The sequence below is a fragment of the Rhineura floridana genome, chromosome 4 (genome assembly GCF_030035675.1).
Source record: "Rhineura floridana isolate rRhiFlo1 chromosome 4, rRhiFlo1.hap2, whole genome shotgun sequence".
NCBI lineage: Eukaryota > Metazoa > Chordata > Lepidosauria > Squamata > Rhineuridae > Rhineura > Rhineura floridana.
Window position 1 is genome coordinate 164807371 of NC_084483.1, and position 19238 is coordinate 164826608.

Sequence of the window (19238 nt, forward strand, 5' to 3'; positions counted from 1 at the left end):
TGATACGGGGTGTATTTTATCACCCGATTTGTTTAATCTATACGCAGAACATATCATATGAAAAGCGGGATTGGACCAAGGTGAAGGAGGTGTGAAAATTTGAGGGAGAAATATCAATAGTTTCAGACGATACTATACTACTAGCAGAAACCAGTAATGATTTGAAATAAATGCTGATGAAAGTTAAAGAGGAAAGCCCAAACCAGGTCTACAGCTGAAGGTCAAGAAGACTAAAGTAATGACAACAGAAGATTTATGTAGCTTTAAAGTTGACAATGAGGACATTGAACTTGTCAAGAATTATCAATACCTCGGCACAGTCATTAACCAAAATGGAGACAATAGTCAAGAAATCAGAAGAAGGTTAGGACTGGGGAGGGCAGCTATGAGAGAACTAGAAAAGGTCCTCAAATGCAAAGATGTATCACTGAACGCTAAAGTCAGGATCATTCAGACCATGGTATTCCCGATCTGTATGTATGGATGTGAAGTTAGATAGTGAAAAAAGCAGATAAGAGAAAAATCAACTCATTTGAAACTCATTTGACTGCAAAAAAGACAAATAACTGGGTGTTAGAACAAATTAAACCAGAACTATCACTATTTATTTATTTATTTTATTATTTGATTTATATCCCGCCCTTCCTCCCAGCAGGAGCACAGGGCGGCAAACAGAAACGCTAAAAATACTTTAAAACTTCATAAAAAGACCTTAAAATACATTAAAACAAAACGTTAAAAACATTTTTTTAAAAAGCTTTAAAAATCTTTAAAAAAAAAGGGTTAAAAACATTATTAAAGAAAACATATTAAAAGCAATTCTAACACGGACGCAGACTGGGATAGGTCTCAACTTAAAAGGCTTGTTGAAAGAGGAAAGTCTTCAAAAGGCGCCGAAAAGATAGCAGAGATGACGCCTGTTTAATATTTAAGGGGAGGGGATTCCACAGGGTAGGTGCCACCACACTAAAGGTCCGTTTCCTATATTGTGCAGAATGAACCTCCTGATAAGATGGTATCTGCAGGAGGCCCTCGCCTGCAGAGCACAGTGATCGACTGGGTATATAAGGGGTAAGACATTTCAGGTATCCTGGTCCCAAGCTGTATAGGACTTTGTACACCAAAACTAGAATCTTGAACTTGGCCCGGCAGCAAATGGTCAGCCAGTGCAATTCTTTCAACAGCGGGGTGACATGTTGGCGATACCCTGCCCTAGTGAGCAGTCTCACTGCCGCATTTTGAACCAGCTACAGCTTCCGGACCAACCTCAAGGGTTCTAGTGAATCATGTCTTCTCATTATGTGTCCGAAGTATGAATGGGTATGACTGTTCCCAATTCTCGCAGAGGCCTTCTGGGATAATTGGCTCTGGCAGGCTTTGTTGATGGGCTCGTGTTGGATCCATATCAGGTGTTTAGGAGGAGTCTTAGTACGGAGCAGCATAGGTGATGCCACTCCAATTTCAGTGATCACGGGTAGAGGGAAATATAGCCATGGGGATGTGGTGAATTACCATAGAAGACGAGGGCAAGGCTATCTGCGCCTTGTTCCTTGCTGCCATTCCTCTCATGGATGGGTTCCTCGTTGCTCATCTGCTGTGCCCACTGGCCTGTGTGTCTTGTTGTTTAACGCCAGATCAGTACACAATCAGACCACTCTCATCCATCATTTGATTGTGTCACCCCACTGCTGAAAGAATTGCACTGGCTGCCCATTTGTTACCGGGCCAAGTTCAAGGTATATACAGCTTGGTACCAAGATACCTGAAAGACCGTCTAACTCCTTATATACCCAGTCGATTACTGTGCTCTGCAGGTGAGGGCCTCCTGCATATACCATCTTATCAGGAGGTTCGTTCTGCACAATATAGGAAACGAACCTTTAGTGTAGCAGCACCTATCCTGTGGAACTCCCTCCCCTTAAATATTAGACAGATGCCATCTCTGTTACCTTTTCGGCACCTGTTGAAGACCTTCCTCTTTCAACAAGCCTTTTAAGTTGAGACCTACCCCAATCTGTCTCTGTGTTAGAATTGCTTTTTAATATATTTTTTAAAAATAATGTTTTTAACCCTTTTTTAAAAGATTTTTTAAAGCTTTTAAAAAAATGTTTTTAACTTTGTTTTGTTTTAATGTATTTTAAGGTCTGTTTTTATGATGTTTTAAAGTGTTTTTAGTGTTTCTGTTTGTCGCCCTGGGCTCCTGCTGGGAGGAAGGGTGGGATATAAATCAAATAATAAATAAATAAATAAATAAATAAATGTTGTTGGATCAGCTCCCATTAACTTCAGCCAGCATGACTAATTGTCAGGGAAGCTGGGAGTTGTAGTCTGTCCCTGCTATAGAGAATTTCCAAGGACAATAGAGTACACAAGAACAACTATATTTTAAAATACGAATCTATCTTCATAATAAATACCCTTCCCAAAAAATGTTTGCATGTGTCAGGTGACTGATCCCTATCTGTTAGATTTTCTTTGAGGAAATGTTTACAGGGTTTTTGAGGAAGAATCATTTGAACATTTGATTCCCATAAGGCAAATGGTGCAGTAAGGTCAGCCTACTCTGGTCCCTCACCCACCTGAAAATAAACTGCCTATACAAATAAAGGGGGGGCTGAGGAAATGCTTACGATTCAACTATTGTGCAGAGTCTAGGCATAAATGAAGCTGCGAGATGACAATTCTGGAGGAATGCCCACTGTCCGCTTAGCATCTGTGATTTATGTATCAGTTCTTCAGCTTTGCTCCCTTGACCACGTCCCAGAGATATCATTTTCACATGTTGTGTACTTCCTTTTATTTCCTGGGCAAGGCGTAGGAGGACAGCCGCAATGTCTATCCCTATGTAATAACATACATAATAACACTACTTTATTTCCACATCCAGATCCTTAGATTTCCTTGGAAAAATGCCATCCTAATCTATTGGTTAATGAAATGGTGGGGATATAATACTTTATGTAATATATGTTGCAATATAGAAGAATGAGCAGATACTTAACACAAAAACTAGCTGATTGGATAGTTTTGAGGGGGAAATATTTGGGTCTGTTTTGTGTGTGTTTATCTGCTATCATTTTCAGCTATTGTTTATTAATAAAGATTCAGAGTGCTGTCCTATGCACACTTGCTTGGGAACAAGCCCCAAAGAATTCAGTGGGACATTTCTCAGTAAACATGCATAAGTCTGTGCAGTTAAAAATGTAAGTGGAGATAACTTAGGAAATGGCCCAGCTACAGAAGCTTTTCAATACAATTTAAGCCACTGTTTATAAGCATATCCCAGATTTTACTTTCAATGACTTAATAATGACAAGCTTTAATTAGATTGGGGCACATTATTTATACTCATATACACATAGAGAATGGAAGAGCAATCCAACACCCCACCTTATGCCAGGCTGAGGAGGGGGTTGGATTAGGCAGAGGTATTCCTCCACCCAGTTCTCTTGGCTGAGCTGGCCTTCCACCAGCCACTGATCATGCAAGGTGGGTGGGGTATTCTGAGGGTGGGGATGAACTGATTCAGGATCTGCTGGATCCCAAGCCAGTCTCACAGCCATTGCATGAAGGCATCAGGCCCAGTCACTGCACCAGCCTCTCTCCCATCTTTCTCAGTGGCCACCATGAGCGGCAGGGCTGTAAATGCAGCAGTGACCCTGCTGCTCTGCAAAGCCCCTCTGGTGGGAATGGGAAGTCTGAATTGTGCCCTAATTGAGAATCCAGTTTTTATGTACTCATTATCTAGACAGTACTAACCTTGAGTATGGATGAGAATTATTGGAGTTGTGGAATTAGATTCTTCTTCGTATAGTGCTTTCAAATTAATTCCTCCAATCTGATTGTAGTTCTTTCCCAGTTTCTCAGTGACAAATGCTCGTACAGCACTGGTTAAGCTTTCTAATCGAAGAACTTTTATCTATCAAAACATAAAAACTATAGTATAATGGAATACATACAGGACACAATTCAGCAAAGCTAAGCACATTTAAGTTCCACTGAGCTCAATGGGAAACTTAAGCACATGCTCATCTCCCTCCCATTGAAATAAATGGAAATTATATGTGCTTAATTGTGACTGGATTGCACTTTACAATTAACACTAGCACAATTTTCATTGCTGTGCTTCCACAAGGGCAATTTGTGCTCACAAAGACTAAAACCCTTGGCAGCCGCACAAAGTGATACTTGAAAAATCATGGGTTGGATGCTGAGAAAACCTGCAGAAATAGGCTGGTGGAACCTGATTGTTCCTCTTCCTCCCCCAGGCAACCCTGCCAGTTCCCTAAAAACCCTCTCCTAAAGGTTGAGGGATTCTACTGAATGGGGTGCCCTATGGTACAGGGGCCATGGTATGACAACTGTTGGGAATCTCACCAAATCAGGCAGAGGCATCATCCATGAGCAGAACTGCCACTCACAGAAGGTGCTTCTGCCCATGTTTTGTGGATCCCCTCTCTTCTTTCAGTCCATGATCCATTCAGCAGGTCCCTGGCCCTCAGGAAAGGCTTTTGGGTTGGTTGGGAGGGGCTGTCAGTGTGAGAATGTGGCAGGAAAGTAATCTTACATGGGCGTTTGTCTGGATCCACCCCCATGTCTCTAAATGCCTAGTACAGTCAGATGATTGCCAATGTCAGAATGTAACAATACCAACTGCCAGTTGGATGGGTGCCCCCCCCATCATGACCACACCCAGCATGGTCGATACAGACTATTGCTGTATTCAAAGATTTGAAGGTTAATGTCCTCAGCTGCGATAAAAGTGAGGAGTGGTTTTATGACATATTTATGTCTAAAATGTGTACCCACTCATTTCAATAAAGGACACTCATGGATGTTTAGAAAGGCTTGAAATAGCGCATCTTGTTCTCTGGAAGTTTAGTCACAATAACAATATTTTCTGAAGCAGTTATTTATTAATTTATTTATAACATACATTTCCTCAACAGGCCTAAAGCAGGTAACACCGCAAGTTTAAAAAATAACTTAGTCTGCAATCCTATATCCACTTATGAAAGTGCTAGATCAGGCCAATGGCACATCTAGTCTAGCATCCTGTTCTCACAGTAGCCAGAAAGATGCTACTGTGGGGAAATCCATAAGGGCAGTAGTGTTCTCTCCACTTGTGATTCCGAGCAATTGGTAAGAATTCAAATGTGAAATCGCTGATCTTCTCACAAAAATATGTAACTTGTCCTTAAGATTAGCCTCCATACTTGAGGACTGGAATGTGGTCAATGTGTCACCAATTTTTAAAAAGGGATACAAGGGGGAATCCTGGAAATTTCAGGCTGGTTAGCTTAACATCTGTCCTAGGAAAACTGGTGGAAACTATTATTAAAGATAAAATAAAGAAGCATATAGAAACATCCCTATGAAGAAAAGTTATAGGATTTGGAGCTTTTTGTTGTTATGTGCCTTCAAGTTGATTATGACTTATGGCGACCCTTTGAATCGGCAACCTCCAATAGCATCTGTTATAAATGACCCTGTTCATATCTTGTAAGTTCAGGTCTGTGGCTTCTTTTATGGAATCAATCCATCTCTTGTTTGGCCTTCCTCTTTTTTGACTCCCTTCTGTTTTTCCCACCATTATTGTTTTTCTAGTGAATCATGTCTTCTCATTATGTGTCCAAAGTATGATAAGGAGCTTGATAGACAAATGATCAAAGTAATCATTTTGAATGAGTTCAAATCGGCAGGGCCTGATAAACTGCATCCTAGAGTATTGAAGGAACTGGCTGAAGAACTCTCAGAACTGCTGTCTATTATCTTTGCAAAATCATGGAGGACTGTCTAACATCAATCCCTGGAAAAACTCTGGAGCAGATTATAAACCAGTCAATCTGTAGGCACCTTGAAAACAATGCAGTGATTACTAGGAGCCAACATGGATTTATGAAAAACAAATCCTGCCAAACTAATCTTATCTCATTTTTTGATCAGGTAACCTCCCCTGTAGACCGTGGGAATGCTGTGGACATAATATATCTCAACTTCAGCAAAACTTTTGACAAAGTGCCCCATGATATTCTGATTAGCAAGCTAGCTAAATGTAGGCTGGATGGAACAACTCTCAGGTGAATCCACAGTTGGCTCCATAATTGTACTCAAAGAGTGCTTATCAATGGTTCCTTCTCAAACTGGGCAGAAGTAATGAGTGAGGTACCAAGGGCTTGATCCTGTGCCCAGTGCTCTTCAACATTTTTATTAATGACTTGGATGAGGAGGAACAGATCATGCTTATCAAATTTGCAGATGATACAAAATTGGGAGGCACAGCTAATATCGTGGAAGACAGAAATAACATTCAAAGGGACCTTGATAGGCTGGAACATTGGGCTGAAAACAACAGAATGAAATTCAACAGGGATACTCTTTTCATAGGGTTTTCATGGTAAGAGGTATTCAGAGGTGGTTTACCATTGCCTTCCTCTGAGTTTGGATACATCTTAGTCTGATGTCTCAGCTTTGACCATTCTGCCTTGGGTGACCCTGTTAGGAGACTAGCCTCTTGGTCTAGACTCCTGACGGCATTGCCCTCAGCTTCTTCGACACTCTCAAGCCCCCTCATCATTTTAAGGTTTGCATCCTAGAGGAGGTTGGGGCTTTTTAGTTTAGAGAAAAGGCAAGTAAGAGGTGACATGATAGAAATGTATAAAATTATGTATAATATGGAGAAAGTTCATAAAGAAAAGGTTTTTCCCTGTCTCATAACACTAGAACTCATGGCCATCTGATGAAGCTGAATGTTGGAAGATTCATAACAGACAAAAGAAAATACTTCTTCACATGGCTCCCACAAGAGGCAGTGATGTCCACCAATTTGGATGGCTTTAAAAGAGGATTAGACAAATTCATGGAAGATATGGCTATCAGTGGCTATTAGCCATAATGGCTATGCTCTGCCTCCATAGTCAGAGGCTTTATGCTTCCAAATACCAGTTGCTGGAAACTGCAGGAAGGGAAAGTGCTCTCACTCTCAAGTCCTGCTTGCAGGCTTCCCAAGGGCAACTCATTGGCCCTGTGAGAACAGAATGCTGGACTAGATGGGCCACTGGCCTGATCCAGCAGGCTCTTCTTATGTTCTAATTGCCCCACCCCCTTTTAAGCTGTTAATGGCTCTATGTCCTTCCCAGGTTTAAAAATCCTTAGGGTGTGGAAAGAGCCCTTAAAAGCATACACCACCCTCAACAGGGCAGAAATTAGGGACAGACCCAGGGAAATGTGTCTGACTGTGCGACATTTTGTTGAAGTCCCCACTTCTTACTGATAATGGCATGACTGTTGTCAATATCATCTCTGATTATTACTGATTTTTCCATTTCTTCAGTACCAAAAGTTGTTAGATATTTTCAAGATTAGCTATAATTTTAACAAAAATTAGTAAAAATATTAAAGGTACTTGATTTTATTTACCAAAATAAGTCTTTCAAACGCAGAAAGGTTCTCCCAAGGGAAATGTAAAGGTTCACTGTCCTGATCATCATTTTGTCTTAGTACTTCAAATTGTGGGTCTGTAAGTGATTTAAGATTTTAAAGTCTGAAACAGATGATACAACTACAGCATGTAGAAATGTTGCAACAAATCTGTAACTTTTATACAGCCATATGATGGAATAATATAACTGCAGGGATAGATATCTAGTGACTGTTGATTTTGTATGACTATGACAAAAATATAGAAAATTAATTCTTCTGTTGAGCATCAGGGTTTTGAGGTACACAATACAAATATAAAGTTTCCCCCCCTCTCTCCTAACAGCACAACTCATGGGCATCCAATTAAGCTGAATATTGGAAGATTCAGGACAAACAAAAGGAAGTACTTCCTCACACAGTGGCATTAAACTATGGAATTTATTCCCACAAGAGGCAGTGATGGTTGCCAACTTGGATAGTTTTTAAATTTTATTTTTATTTATTTGTTATCACATTTATATCACGCCTTTTCTCCAAGGAGCTCAAAGTTGCATACATAGTTCTCCCCCTCTCACAATAACCCTGTGAGTTAGGTTAAGCTGAGAAGCACTGACTGGGCCAAGATCACCCATTGAGCTTCATGGCCAAGTAGGGATTTGAACCCTGGTTTCCCAGGTCATAGCCCAACACTCTAACCATTTTGCCACACTGGCTCTTTAAAAAAAGATTTAGACAAATTCGTGGAGGATAAGGCTACCAGCGTCCACTAGCCCTGATGCGTATGTTCTACCTCTACTGTCAGAGGAAATATAATTCTGAACACAAGTGGCTGGAAACTGCAGAAAGGAAGAATGCTGTGGTGCTGAGGGCCTGCTTGCAGGCTTCCCATAGGCATCTGGTTGGCCACTGTGAGCAGGATGCTGGATTAGAAGGGCCACTAGCCTGATCCAGCAAGTTCTTCTTATATTCTTAATAAGTCTGTTGGAACAGACTTACTTGAGCAAATAACTCACATGAGTGGACTCCTCCTCTGAGCAGTATACATTTCAGAAGAGCTGTTCACAAAAGATTGCAGCAAGATGGGTAGAATTAGTAGACAATATTTTCATGAAAGTATCGACAGCAATCTTGCATGGGCCCTACCAGCCTTTCATGTATTCCTACTTTTCTACTTCTGGATGTTTAGAAAAGTTGAAATGGCACTGTCTTTTTTTGTGGCTAAACTCCACAGGTACCAGCATGTGTATTTTGTTTTCTGAAGCAGTAGAAATGCTTCATGTGGGAAGAATATAACATATTCTATACCCGTGCCTGAGAGCCAGGGTGGTGTAGTGGTTAAGGTGTTGGACTATGACCTGGGAGACCAGGGTTCGAATCCCCACATAGCCATGAAGCTCACTGGGTAACCTTGGGCCAGTCACTGCCTCTCAGCCTCATGAAAACCCTATTCATAGGGTCGCCATAAGTCGGAATCGACTTGAAGGCAGGACATTTACATTTACATACATGCCATCTCCACACCTTAGTCTACTCAGCATCTGGATTGTAGAATCCTATCCTGTGAAGTTCAGCTGGCCCCTCATAGCTCCATAAGACCTTTATATTTGGCCAAGTTTTTAAGGGAGGGGGTGCTAAAGTTCTGCCTTTCTGTTTTTATGTTGAATCGTTTTATCCTGCTCTTGATTTTGATGTCTTGAATTGATTTTAGTAATTTAAATTGTTTTGTAGAACTGTTTTTATTATTGTTTGAAGTGGCTTTATTGTGTTTTATTATTTTTGTAAGCCAGTTTGAGTTTATTTGTAAAAAAAATGGAGTATAAATGTTAAAATACTTTCCTCTAGAACATTATTTCAAGTATGTTACCTGGGATGAACACTGCCATGTTTGGCCTGATTCACATGCCATGGCTGTGCCAAAGTATAGCATACTGTGGCTGTGTGAATGTGTTGGCTCCTGGAGAAGACCTTGCAGCCATTTTGCTTTTACCAAGTTATTTTTACTGCTGCACCACACTGAGCTAAACCAAGGTTTGGCTTAGTGTGTTGTTCAAACCTGGGCTCATGGTTAAGCTCTCTCTTTACTAACTGTGAGCTGTAGCCAAGGACAAATATAGTTTAGCTTACCATGTCATGTGAACCAGTCCAAAGTGTGTGTATATTTGTATCATGAAACAAATGAATGCACTGAATAAAATAGCAGGTTATGTGTGTGGAGACTGGTATATATACAGTATGTGTGTGTGGAATAAGCATAAGGAAGAGTATAGTATATGTTAAAGGAGGTGTGAGGAACCTTTGGCCCTCCATATAACTACAACTCCCATCATCCCTGGCTAAGGATGGAAAGATCTGTCTGTTTTGGTTCTCTCCGTTTCTCATTTTTCCAATGTTAAATTCAGTTCTCTATATTTCTACAGCGATCTGCGATTTTTTTAAAAAAAATCCTCATGAAAATTCTCCACCATTTTTGTGCGAATTTCTCCAAATAAACACATTTTTGTAGGCAGTTTTGACAAAGGTACACATTTTTGCAAATCATTTCTCATTATTTCATGCCTTTTTGCATGTTATTTTCACTCAAGTATTTATTTATTAATTTATTTATTATTAGATTTGATTAGACGCCCATCTGGCAGAGGTTAGTCTGCCACTCTGGGCGACATACAGCAAAACACAAATACAGTTCATATAAAAACATAAACAGAGAGCATTAAAAATTAAAGGTTAAAACACCCCCAAAGCTGTACACTGCCAACCTAACCCCCCTCCCACACCTGGTTAAAGAGCCAGGTCTTCAAGGCCCAACGGAAACAGAGCAAGGAGGGGGCCTGGCGAAGGTCGGTTCATTTTTATGCACATTTCCCCTAATACATACATTTTTGTAAGTGTTGTTAGGTTGGCAAACTGCACCCCAAAATTCTGATAAATGCAAATTTTGAAGGATGGCTGTGTTTCAGTTCTCATATTGTTTCAAAAATTGTGAATTTGATAAATTCTGCTTGAAATGCAAAATGAATCGAAATTATCACCCATCCCTATCCCTGGCCATTGGCCATGCTTGCTGGGACTAAAGGGGGTTGTATTTCAGCAACTTCTGGAGAGCAGAAGTTTCCCCACAATATTTAACAATATATTAGAAAAGCATGCTAAAACTCAATGCCATCTTGTACCTTTACATAAACAATTACCTTGTGCTAATGACACTGGTCTGTAACATGTACTGATCAAATAATATAAATTCTGACTGTTTAGAAAAGCTCTCCATTGCTGAGATTTTGGTGAGAGGGAATCACACAAGAGGCTGAATGCAGGCATGTGAGTGCTCATGTACTGGCATTCTTTCCACATCATGTCAGTAATCCAGTGAAGTGGAGGAATTTTCATAAATGTACATGAACCTATAACAACAACAACAACAACGTAATTAGTGTACATATTTAGTTTTTAGAGTTTGACCCAGGGGAATAAATATGTCCATATTATTTTTAGTTTGATCAGTAGCTGAAAGGAGGACTTGCAGTGCAAATCCTGTACATGCCTACTTAGATGTTAAGTCCAATTGAATTCAATGAGGCTTCCTCTTAGGTAAGTGGGTATAAGACTGCAGCCTTAGATAAAGTTTTTTTTACACAGCTAATTTGGCTGTTGCACAACATAAGAGGATCATGGAGAAGATTCAACTTTCAAGCTTGGCCAGACAGGTAATGCCTTCCTTCCGATTACATGAGGCAAGAAAGACAAGAATAAACAGAAACAGAGAGAAGAGATATTAAGTAAGCTATAGAAGTGGCCAGACTGAAGAACAAGGTGAAAAACAGTACTGCTCTAGCAAGGCAGAAAAACAAACTGACACTCCGTGCGAGGGGCTTACGACAGAGTCCTTTGGAGCATTAACTCTTTCCTGCCTCAAGCAATGGGAGGGAAGACATTACCCACTTTGTGGTGTCCTAGTGTCCACTGGAGAATTACCTGTTCTTAAAATAATTCAAGTTACTATAGATGGAAGTGTGTACCTATTGGGTACCTCCAGACTGCCAGAGAGATTCAAGCGCATACCAGGAAATTTAGGTTTGCACAACTGAAGTGGATTAAAGCACTCTGTCACCCTAGTGCAATAAATCCACTTTTAAAAAGTAGACTTTTTGCAGTTAGGAAAATGTGGGGGGATGCATTGAAAAGTGTGGGATGAATGAATACATATAGACATTCCACAAGCAAATCAGGCTGAACACTCATTGTCATATAACCATATACACATTAGAAGGATTGCTCAATAAAAACTGCATATTGTCTAACTCTGTACAAGCTTTGTGCAAGCAAAATAGAAGGAATACTCAATAGAAAGATTTTTTTGACTTTTCTGGGTAATTTGTTCTATGGTCCTCTAACAACTTTTTAAAAAAAGCAACAAAAGGTATTACAAGTGTCAAGCTAATATAAATGCTGTAATGGTATTAATAAAACTATTTCTAACTTTAAAAATGTTTAAATTGCTATGTCTATTCCTTGTCGTGTTTTTATTCCAAAACAGAACAGATTTATACTAACAGATTTATTCTATGTAAACTGGTTGGCCACTGTGAGAACAGGATGCTGGATGAGATGGGCCATTGGCCTTATCCAGCAGGCTATTCTTATGTTCTAATATACAAGGTTAGAAAATGACATGGCTAATAAATGTCTAATTAGTACAAAATTAAAACAAATACTGAAAAACTGATAGGATTTTTTTCATTTTTTCAGCTTTGAATCATTGTCTCAATCTCACTTGTAACAGTTTAGGAAAAACATAGTATAAAATTCAAAAAGAATCTCTAAACTAGGGGGGAAATGGAAAATGTTAAGATATTACTTTGGATTCAGGCTACCTGTGGGACAAACTCTGCCTGTGGAATGCTCCACTAGAAGAAGGGGGGGAGCAATTCTCATTTGCTCCTTCTGTGTCCCCTGAAAGCTTGCTCCAGAGGGTTGGAAAACTCTTCAGAACAGTGTGGATGGTGGTGCTGGAGACTGTAGGGGACAGGGAAAACAGGAAAAATCACATCTCCCCCTTCCTCCAGTGGGAGCCTTCACTGGATCTGTCTCTTCTGCAATGAGAAGGAGCTCTTCTGTTTGTGGAAGGACAAGAATGCATTTATATCATGGCACCCATTCATTAAACGATAACGTACACTGATGTCCGTTTGAGAGCACAATTTGACCTATACATTTATTTACTCAATGTAATTTTCTTTACCAATTTTCTCAGAATCCTGTGTGTCTATAATATTTGCCATTGTGCTAGAGTGCAGGAAGAAGTCCCATTGATTCTCTGGTATAAATCCAAGCTTGTTAGTACACTGATTTTCATCACAATTATTTTTCATGATTGCTGTACACATCAGAAAAGCAAAGAATAGCTGATTTTCACTGAACAGAGCTGAAGAAACTGTCTGCAGGAAAAAAAATATAACAACCATGAAAATACATTATACTTTGCAAATACATTTTAAAAGTCATATTAGACAAAAATCATTTGTGTAATAGATGCAGGTAAAGCACCTTATAAACATTACTTGTTAACTTCTCAATTATATCATTAACATGTCTTTGGAAACTGGCTGTGTCACTCTCTCTTTCTTCTGCATCTTCTATGGTGAATAGTCGCTTTTGCTTTCTAAGGAGTCGAGTACTAAAAACTCGTGAGGCACTCAAAGAAACCTCACTTTTTACTTTGATTATATAGTCTACAGAATCTTCAAAGATCTTATGAAACCACTCCAATGAAAACTGATACATATAGTTGATGTGAACAAGATCGGATACTACAAAGTAGAGGATGGCACCACGAGTTGCAATGGGAAGATAGCTTTTACGCAGTACTTCTATTGTAACTTCTGTTTCTGCAGATGCTTTAACACGCTCAAAAATCTCTGTTGAGGTGATTTTAGTTCTTTGCAAATTGTCAATAAGGTCTTGGTCATCTAGAAGATGTCCTAAAATTTAAAGAAAGTTTACTTATTATTATTTATTATTTGATTTATATCCTGCCCTTCTTTCAGCAGGAGCCCAGGGTGGCAAACAAAAGCATTAAAAACAGTTTAAAACATCATAAAAATAGACTTTAAAATACATTAAAACAAAACATCTTTAAAAACATTTTTTAAAAAAAGCTTTCAAGACATCTTTTTTTTAAAAAAGGTTAAAAACATATTGTTTAAAAAAGGTTTAAAAACTATTAAAAAGCAATTCCAACACAGACGTTTAGTTTAGAAATAAATCAAACAATCCATTATTGATTGAATATTTGCTCTACTTTTAAACCAGGCCATCATTATACTGCAGTATGAATCTAGTAAAAGGAACATGGAACATGATGCTATAGTCCTCTGCATTTTCTTCCAACCAATGGCTCTTATTCATTGATAGCTATTTGCAGAGGGCAATGAAAAGATATGGAAGAGATGTGGGAGCAGAGAGAGCTCCAGATTTTGGAGAGCCCTTCAGCAAGAGCCCCTTCTCCCTTAGTGAGTCTAGTTCCTCATGCCCATTATTACCTGCTGCTGCTACTCCTCTTCCTCATCATTGCTACCACTTGCTTTCTTGCCAGGAAGAGATCCAGTGAGCGAGCAAGCAAGCAAGCAGTGGAATCTACTGTCTAGAGTATTATTCCACCATTGTCTGGGCCAGAGTAAGAGGCAGGTAAACAAGCAGGTTGCAATGGTGAGAGAAGGAGCAGGTCCAGAGGGCTCTTGTCAGTGAGTTTCTTGCTGAGGTGTGGCCATGCCAAACCTTCCGTGAAAGAGATGTGGGTCAGAAGCCACATCCCCTAAGAACCAAAGAGAAGAGAATAAATGCCTAGACCTATATTATTTCAGCAGCATGAAAGAACTGACAGATAGTGTCTTTATTTCCTCATGCAGTTTTTGGTCTGCAATATTGCTTCTATTGAAATTATTATTCTCTGCCCTGGGAGCTTTGGATTAAGGACAGGATATAATTATTTGAAATAAATTGATAGAACTAAGTGACATATATCTATGTATGTAAGTCTCCCTGTATCAACTGTAAAATTTAAGAATATACAGTTCATTGGGCAGAAACTGACTCTGAATTTTTTTATGCTGTCCTTTAGTTACAACAACTCTCAGAGTGACTAAAATAAATTCCATAAGAATAATAAGCAGTATGAACAATAACACTCACAAAATTAAATCCAACAAAGTAATAAAAAACCAAATCAGAACAATACAAGTGTCACAACAATACGAACTGAACTCAGATGAAGAGGCCTGGACAGGTACAAAAGGTCCATTTACCACCACTTAATATCATAAGACAGGAGGGGTTGGAAAAGGGATTCTAAGGGAGATTGTAATTTTGGGGCAGCTTCTTGTGGCAGGAGGTAGTCCTTTAATTACAATGGAAATGATATAGAATTTCATTTGGATAACACAATATATATTATAATTATCTTGCATCCTTTCTCTAAGGATTTCAGAGGAGAGTTTCAGTTCTGTTAGGAAGATTAGGCTAGAAGCTTCTTAACTGAATTTGAAGTAGGACTTCCAACATCCAAACCTAACATTCTAGCCTCTGCATGTCACACTGAAATCATAATGTACGTGGAATTATCTGTATCATTTCATTTTCCATAGGAAGTGGCCATCACTGTGGGTAACAGTTCCACCTATCGTGCGAAGGCAAGAATGTTTTTGAAGTCAAGACTAGGGACGTCATGCCCCTCCCACTCTCCAGTTCATTCTTGCCTTCGTACGAACAAGATTGGAATTTCACGTAGCATTTAGCTAAGTCTATCTCTCTTTAAAACCTTTTTTCCTTTTTTCCGTTTTTTGTGTCTAGCCTACTGAGGATCCCCTCAGAGACCGCGGCTGCGGCTCTCTTCCCCCTTTCCTCAAGGCTATTTAATTTCTTTTATTTCCTTGACTGGGGGCTCCCTCTGAGACCGCGGCTGCGGCTCTCTTTGTTTTGGCAGTTTCAAGCCCCCTCCCCCCCCCGGCTCTGTCGTATCCGTAGCCAGGGGGCTCCCTCAGTGACCGCGGCTGCGGTTCTCTTTTTGATCGCTTTTGATCGCTTGTGAGGGAAGGGGAATCCCCCTCCCTCCCCCCCCGATCGTTACCACGGCTGCGGCTGATCCGATCTCTTGATCGCTTGTGAGGGAAGGGGAATCCACCCTCCTTCCCCCCCCCGATCGTTGCCGCGGCTGCGGCTGATCCGATCTCAGCGGGAGCTTGCAGCTGCGGCTCCCGCTCTTACTCCTTACCACAGATCGCCCTCGCTACGTGGCTTAAATCCCACTGCGAAGGGCTTTACAGACCGCTATTGCGGCTCTCTCTGCGGCGGCTGCCGTTTTTTGCCTCTACCTGCCCTTCCAGAGTTTTTCCAGAGCCGCTACTGCGGCTTTCGGCGAGTCCGTGCTGGGCAGCCCTTCTCCCAGTTCGCTTCCAACGGCCGCCATTGCTCCTTCTTCCTCAGCCCCCTTTGATCATTTTTTTCCCGCCCGTTTTTCTGGGCGCCATTTTTTGAAATTCAAAATTCCCGCCTTTTTCGTTTTTTAAGCATCGGATACCTCCCCTGCAGGCTATCTATCTGTATGTTTGTGTATATGTGCTGCTGACAAATTTACACAAGGCTGATTTACACACATTTTTACTGTGGCTGTAATCATAGTGGCTGAATTGTATTATTAAGGCTGGAGCTCCAATCCTAGTGGGCTGGATTGTATTATCAAGGCTGGAGCTTTAATCCTAGTGGCTGGATTACATTATCAAGGCTGGAGTTTTAATCCTAGTGGCTGGATTACATTATCAAGGCTGGAGCTTTAATCCTAGTGGCTGGATTACATTATCAAGGCTGGAACTTTAATATCAGTGGCTGACTTGTACTAAATCTGATTTACATTACATATCCTGCCCCCTATGGGGCCGTGAACAAGCCAAAAACCCAGCCTACAGCACTAATCTGAGTGTGCCAACTCTAAAACAGCCTATATTATATTAACGTTGATACCTCTGTGCATTCTGCCCCCTCTGTGGCAGTGCATTCGCCATCTGCCAGTGTATCCTACCCCCTCCGTGGTAGTACGCTGTGCCAGTTCGGGTCTTTACATCCTGCCCCCTCCGTGGCAGTGTACTGCACCCAGGTTCATATAAGATGGCAGAACAGCCAGGCATGTCACCATCAACACACATGGTGCCAGATCAGCCAGACATGCCACAATCAGCCAAGCCACAACATACTAACACGTCTAAGACCAGACATGCCAAAGCACTGGCTAAGACAAAACATCTTTCCAGCCATAGTAAACCAAAGCACCCTCGTTATGTCTCTGTGCCAACAACCACCACAGCACAGACACACATAAGTGATATTTTCCATTCTCCTGCTCCTGCCTCTGACGAGGAAGAGTTTGTTGGCTTTCCCCCTCACGGTTCGCCTAACGAACCTACCTCTGGCTTACCGCCTCAGACATCTGTTCCAATAGCCCACCAGGCACATACATCTCACACATCTGGTCTGCAGCTGTCTCCTGATTTCCTCTCCCAACTCCAAGCCATGCTGGCTTATTTCACACAAATGCAGTCACTACCACAGGTTCCTGCCAGACCCCCACTCAACATGGACCAACGCGCGTTCCATGCTGCTCATCCTTCCTGCTCGCCAGATCCCTTCGATTTAGCCAGAGGCAGATGTACGGACGAAGCCTCGTATGCGGAGGAGTTAACTTTCACTGACCATGTTGAAGGAGACGACTGGAGCGACTATTCAGATCATGAGGAGGATACATCGTATCGCTTGTTCAATACCTCAGATTACCAACCGCTCGCACGTAGGGTACTTCATACCCTTGGTCTCCAGACTGCGCCCTCAACTTCGTCCGCTCCAACTCTCAAAGGGGCCAAGGTCCTCAAATCCCCTGCACCTACTGAACACTACATCCCGGTGCCGGACCCAATTGCCAAATTAGCTTCCGAAGAATGGGCCCACCCGCTCAAAGCTCGACGCTTCAAGAACATGGCTGACAGACTTTACGCCCTAGCCCCAGACTTCGCCACCAAGTTAGATGTCCCTGGCATAGATGAACCGATCGCTCGCCTCGTTTCACGATCTATCTTGCCCAGGGAAGGGGAATCCCACCTAAAAGGTACTACTGAACGTCGAATAGACTTCGCCCTCCGCAAGAACCACGAGGCCACTGCCCTAGCCATGCATGCCTCCGCCTCAGCCTCCATCTTCTGCAGAGCATCTATGATGTGGCTGGATGACCTTCTAGAGGACGATAACCCTGATCCTGTCGCCTTCAAAAGAGCACTATTGAAGTTACGTAAGACAGCAGCCTTTGTGGCCGATGCCACTTTGGATGCCACCCAATTAGGGGCACGAGCCATGACGACTCAAATAGTCGCTCGTCGCACCCTCTGGCTTCGCCACTGGCAAGCTGATTCAGCGGCTAGATTGAACCTGTCCAAGGCTCCTTACTCCGGATCTCTACTCTTCGGTGAGGAAGCTCTAAAGGCAGTTCTGGTTGATCCAAAAGACGCCCACAAACCGGTTCTAGCCACAATCAAGAACATCGACCACAGGCCCCCCAGGCGATTTCCCTCCTTTCGTTCTAACCAGCCCTTTCGAGGAATGCGACCAGGAGGACGAGGCCGCGATTTCAGACCCTATGATTCCAACGCATTCAGGGGCTCCTGGAACCGACGCCCCCAGGGCAGAGGTCAGTACCAAGGGCGCAGGGGCAACTCATCGTCCTCATATAGGGGAGGTCCTCGCCTACACAAGTAGTATTAACGCCATCCCCATAGGTGGCAGATTACTTAATTTTGGAGATCGATGGCTGCGCCTTACTACGGTCCCCTGGATCAGGGACCTCTTCACTTATGGCTATACCATAGAGTTCTGGGCAACCCCGTCAGACAGATTCCACCCGTCTCCTTGCCCAAGGGCACCAGCCAGGCACAACATCATGCAGACAGCTATACATCACCTCTTGCACATAGCGGCAATAGAGCCAGTTCCCACAACTGAGAGATCGGAAGGGGTGTACTCCCTCCTATTTGCTGTGCCAAAACGAGATTTATCTTGGAGGGCGGTATTGGACCTCAAGTTTGTCAACCGTTTTGTAACATACCGCAGGTTCAAAATGGAATCTCTCCATTCCATTACCGAGAGTCTGCATGAAGGAGACTTCCTGGCTTCTATCGACCTTAAGGAAGCGTATCTCCATGTACCCATTTGCATAGCCCACAGAAAGTTTCTTCGGTTTGCCTTTGGCCACCAACATTTTCAATACAGAGCGATGCCATTTGGCCTCTCCTCTGCTCCAAGAGTATTTTCCAAGGTGCTACTCATCCTAGTGGCTTACCTTCGGACCCAAGGGGTTCATATCTACCCATATTTGGACGATCTGCTTATACGGGCCAAATCTGAAGAGCTGGCTCATCATCATTTAATGATCACCCTCAATGTTTTGCAGACCTACGGCTGGCTGGTCAACTTCGACAAAAGCCATCTCCAACCAACCCAACGCCTACTACACCTTGGGGCAATGTTGGACACGCTGCAGGCAATGGTCTTCCTGTCTCCAGATCGCATCACTGCCATCACAAGCATCGCAAGGTCCCTGATGCAACAAACATCCGCAGACGTCATGCTTCTCGCCAGAGCGCTCAGGATGTTTATCTCCACAATCCACATTGTACCCTGGGCTCGAGCTCACACTCGGCCCCTTCAGTGGACTCTGTTGCCTTTTCAAAAAGACATTGCCAGCTCCAACCATCGCAAAGTTCGTTTGAGCCCCGCTCTGCGCCTCT

At 42.0% G+C, this 19238-nt stretch overlaps 1 protein-coding gene across 1 annotated transcript in view; it reads right to left on the reverse strand.

Moving 5' to 3' along the window:
• Nucleotides 1-19238, reverse strand: part of DNAH14 (dynein axonemal heavy chain 14) — a 472613-nt gene that overhangs the window by 36215 nt on the left and 417160 nt on the right. Inside the window, exons 72-77 of the mRNA XM_061626120.1 lie at nt 12964-13397; nt 12659-12854; nt 10611-10820; nt 7420-7517; nt 3760-3919; nt 2631-2841 (exon numbers count right to left, since the gene is read on the reverse strand). Of these exons, the coding sequence (XP_061482104.1) occupies nt 2631-2841; nt 3760-3919; nt 7420-7517; nt 10611-10820; nt 12659-12854; nt 12964-13397 (1309 nt within the window). The remainder of the gene's footprint in view (nt 1-2630; nt 2842-3759; nt 3920-7419; nt 7518-10610; nt 10821-12658; nt 12855-12963; nt 13398-19238) is intronic.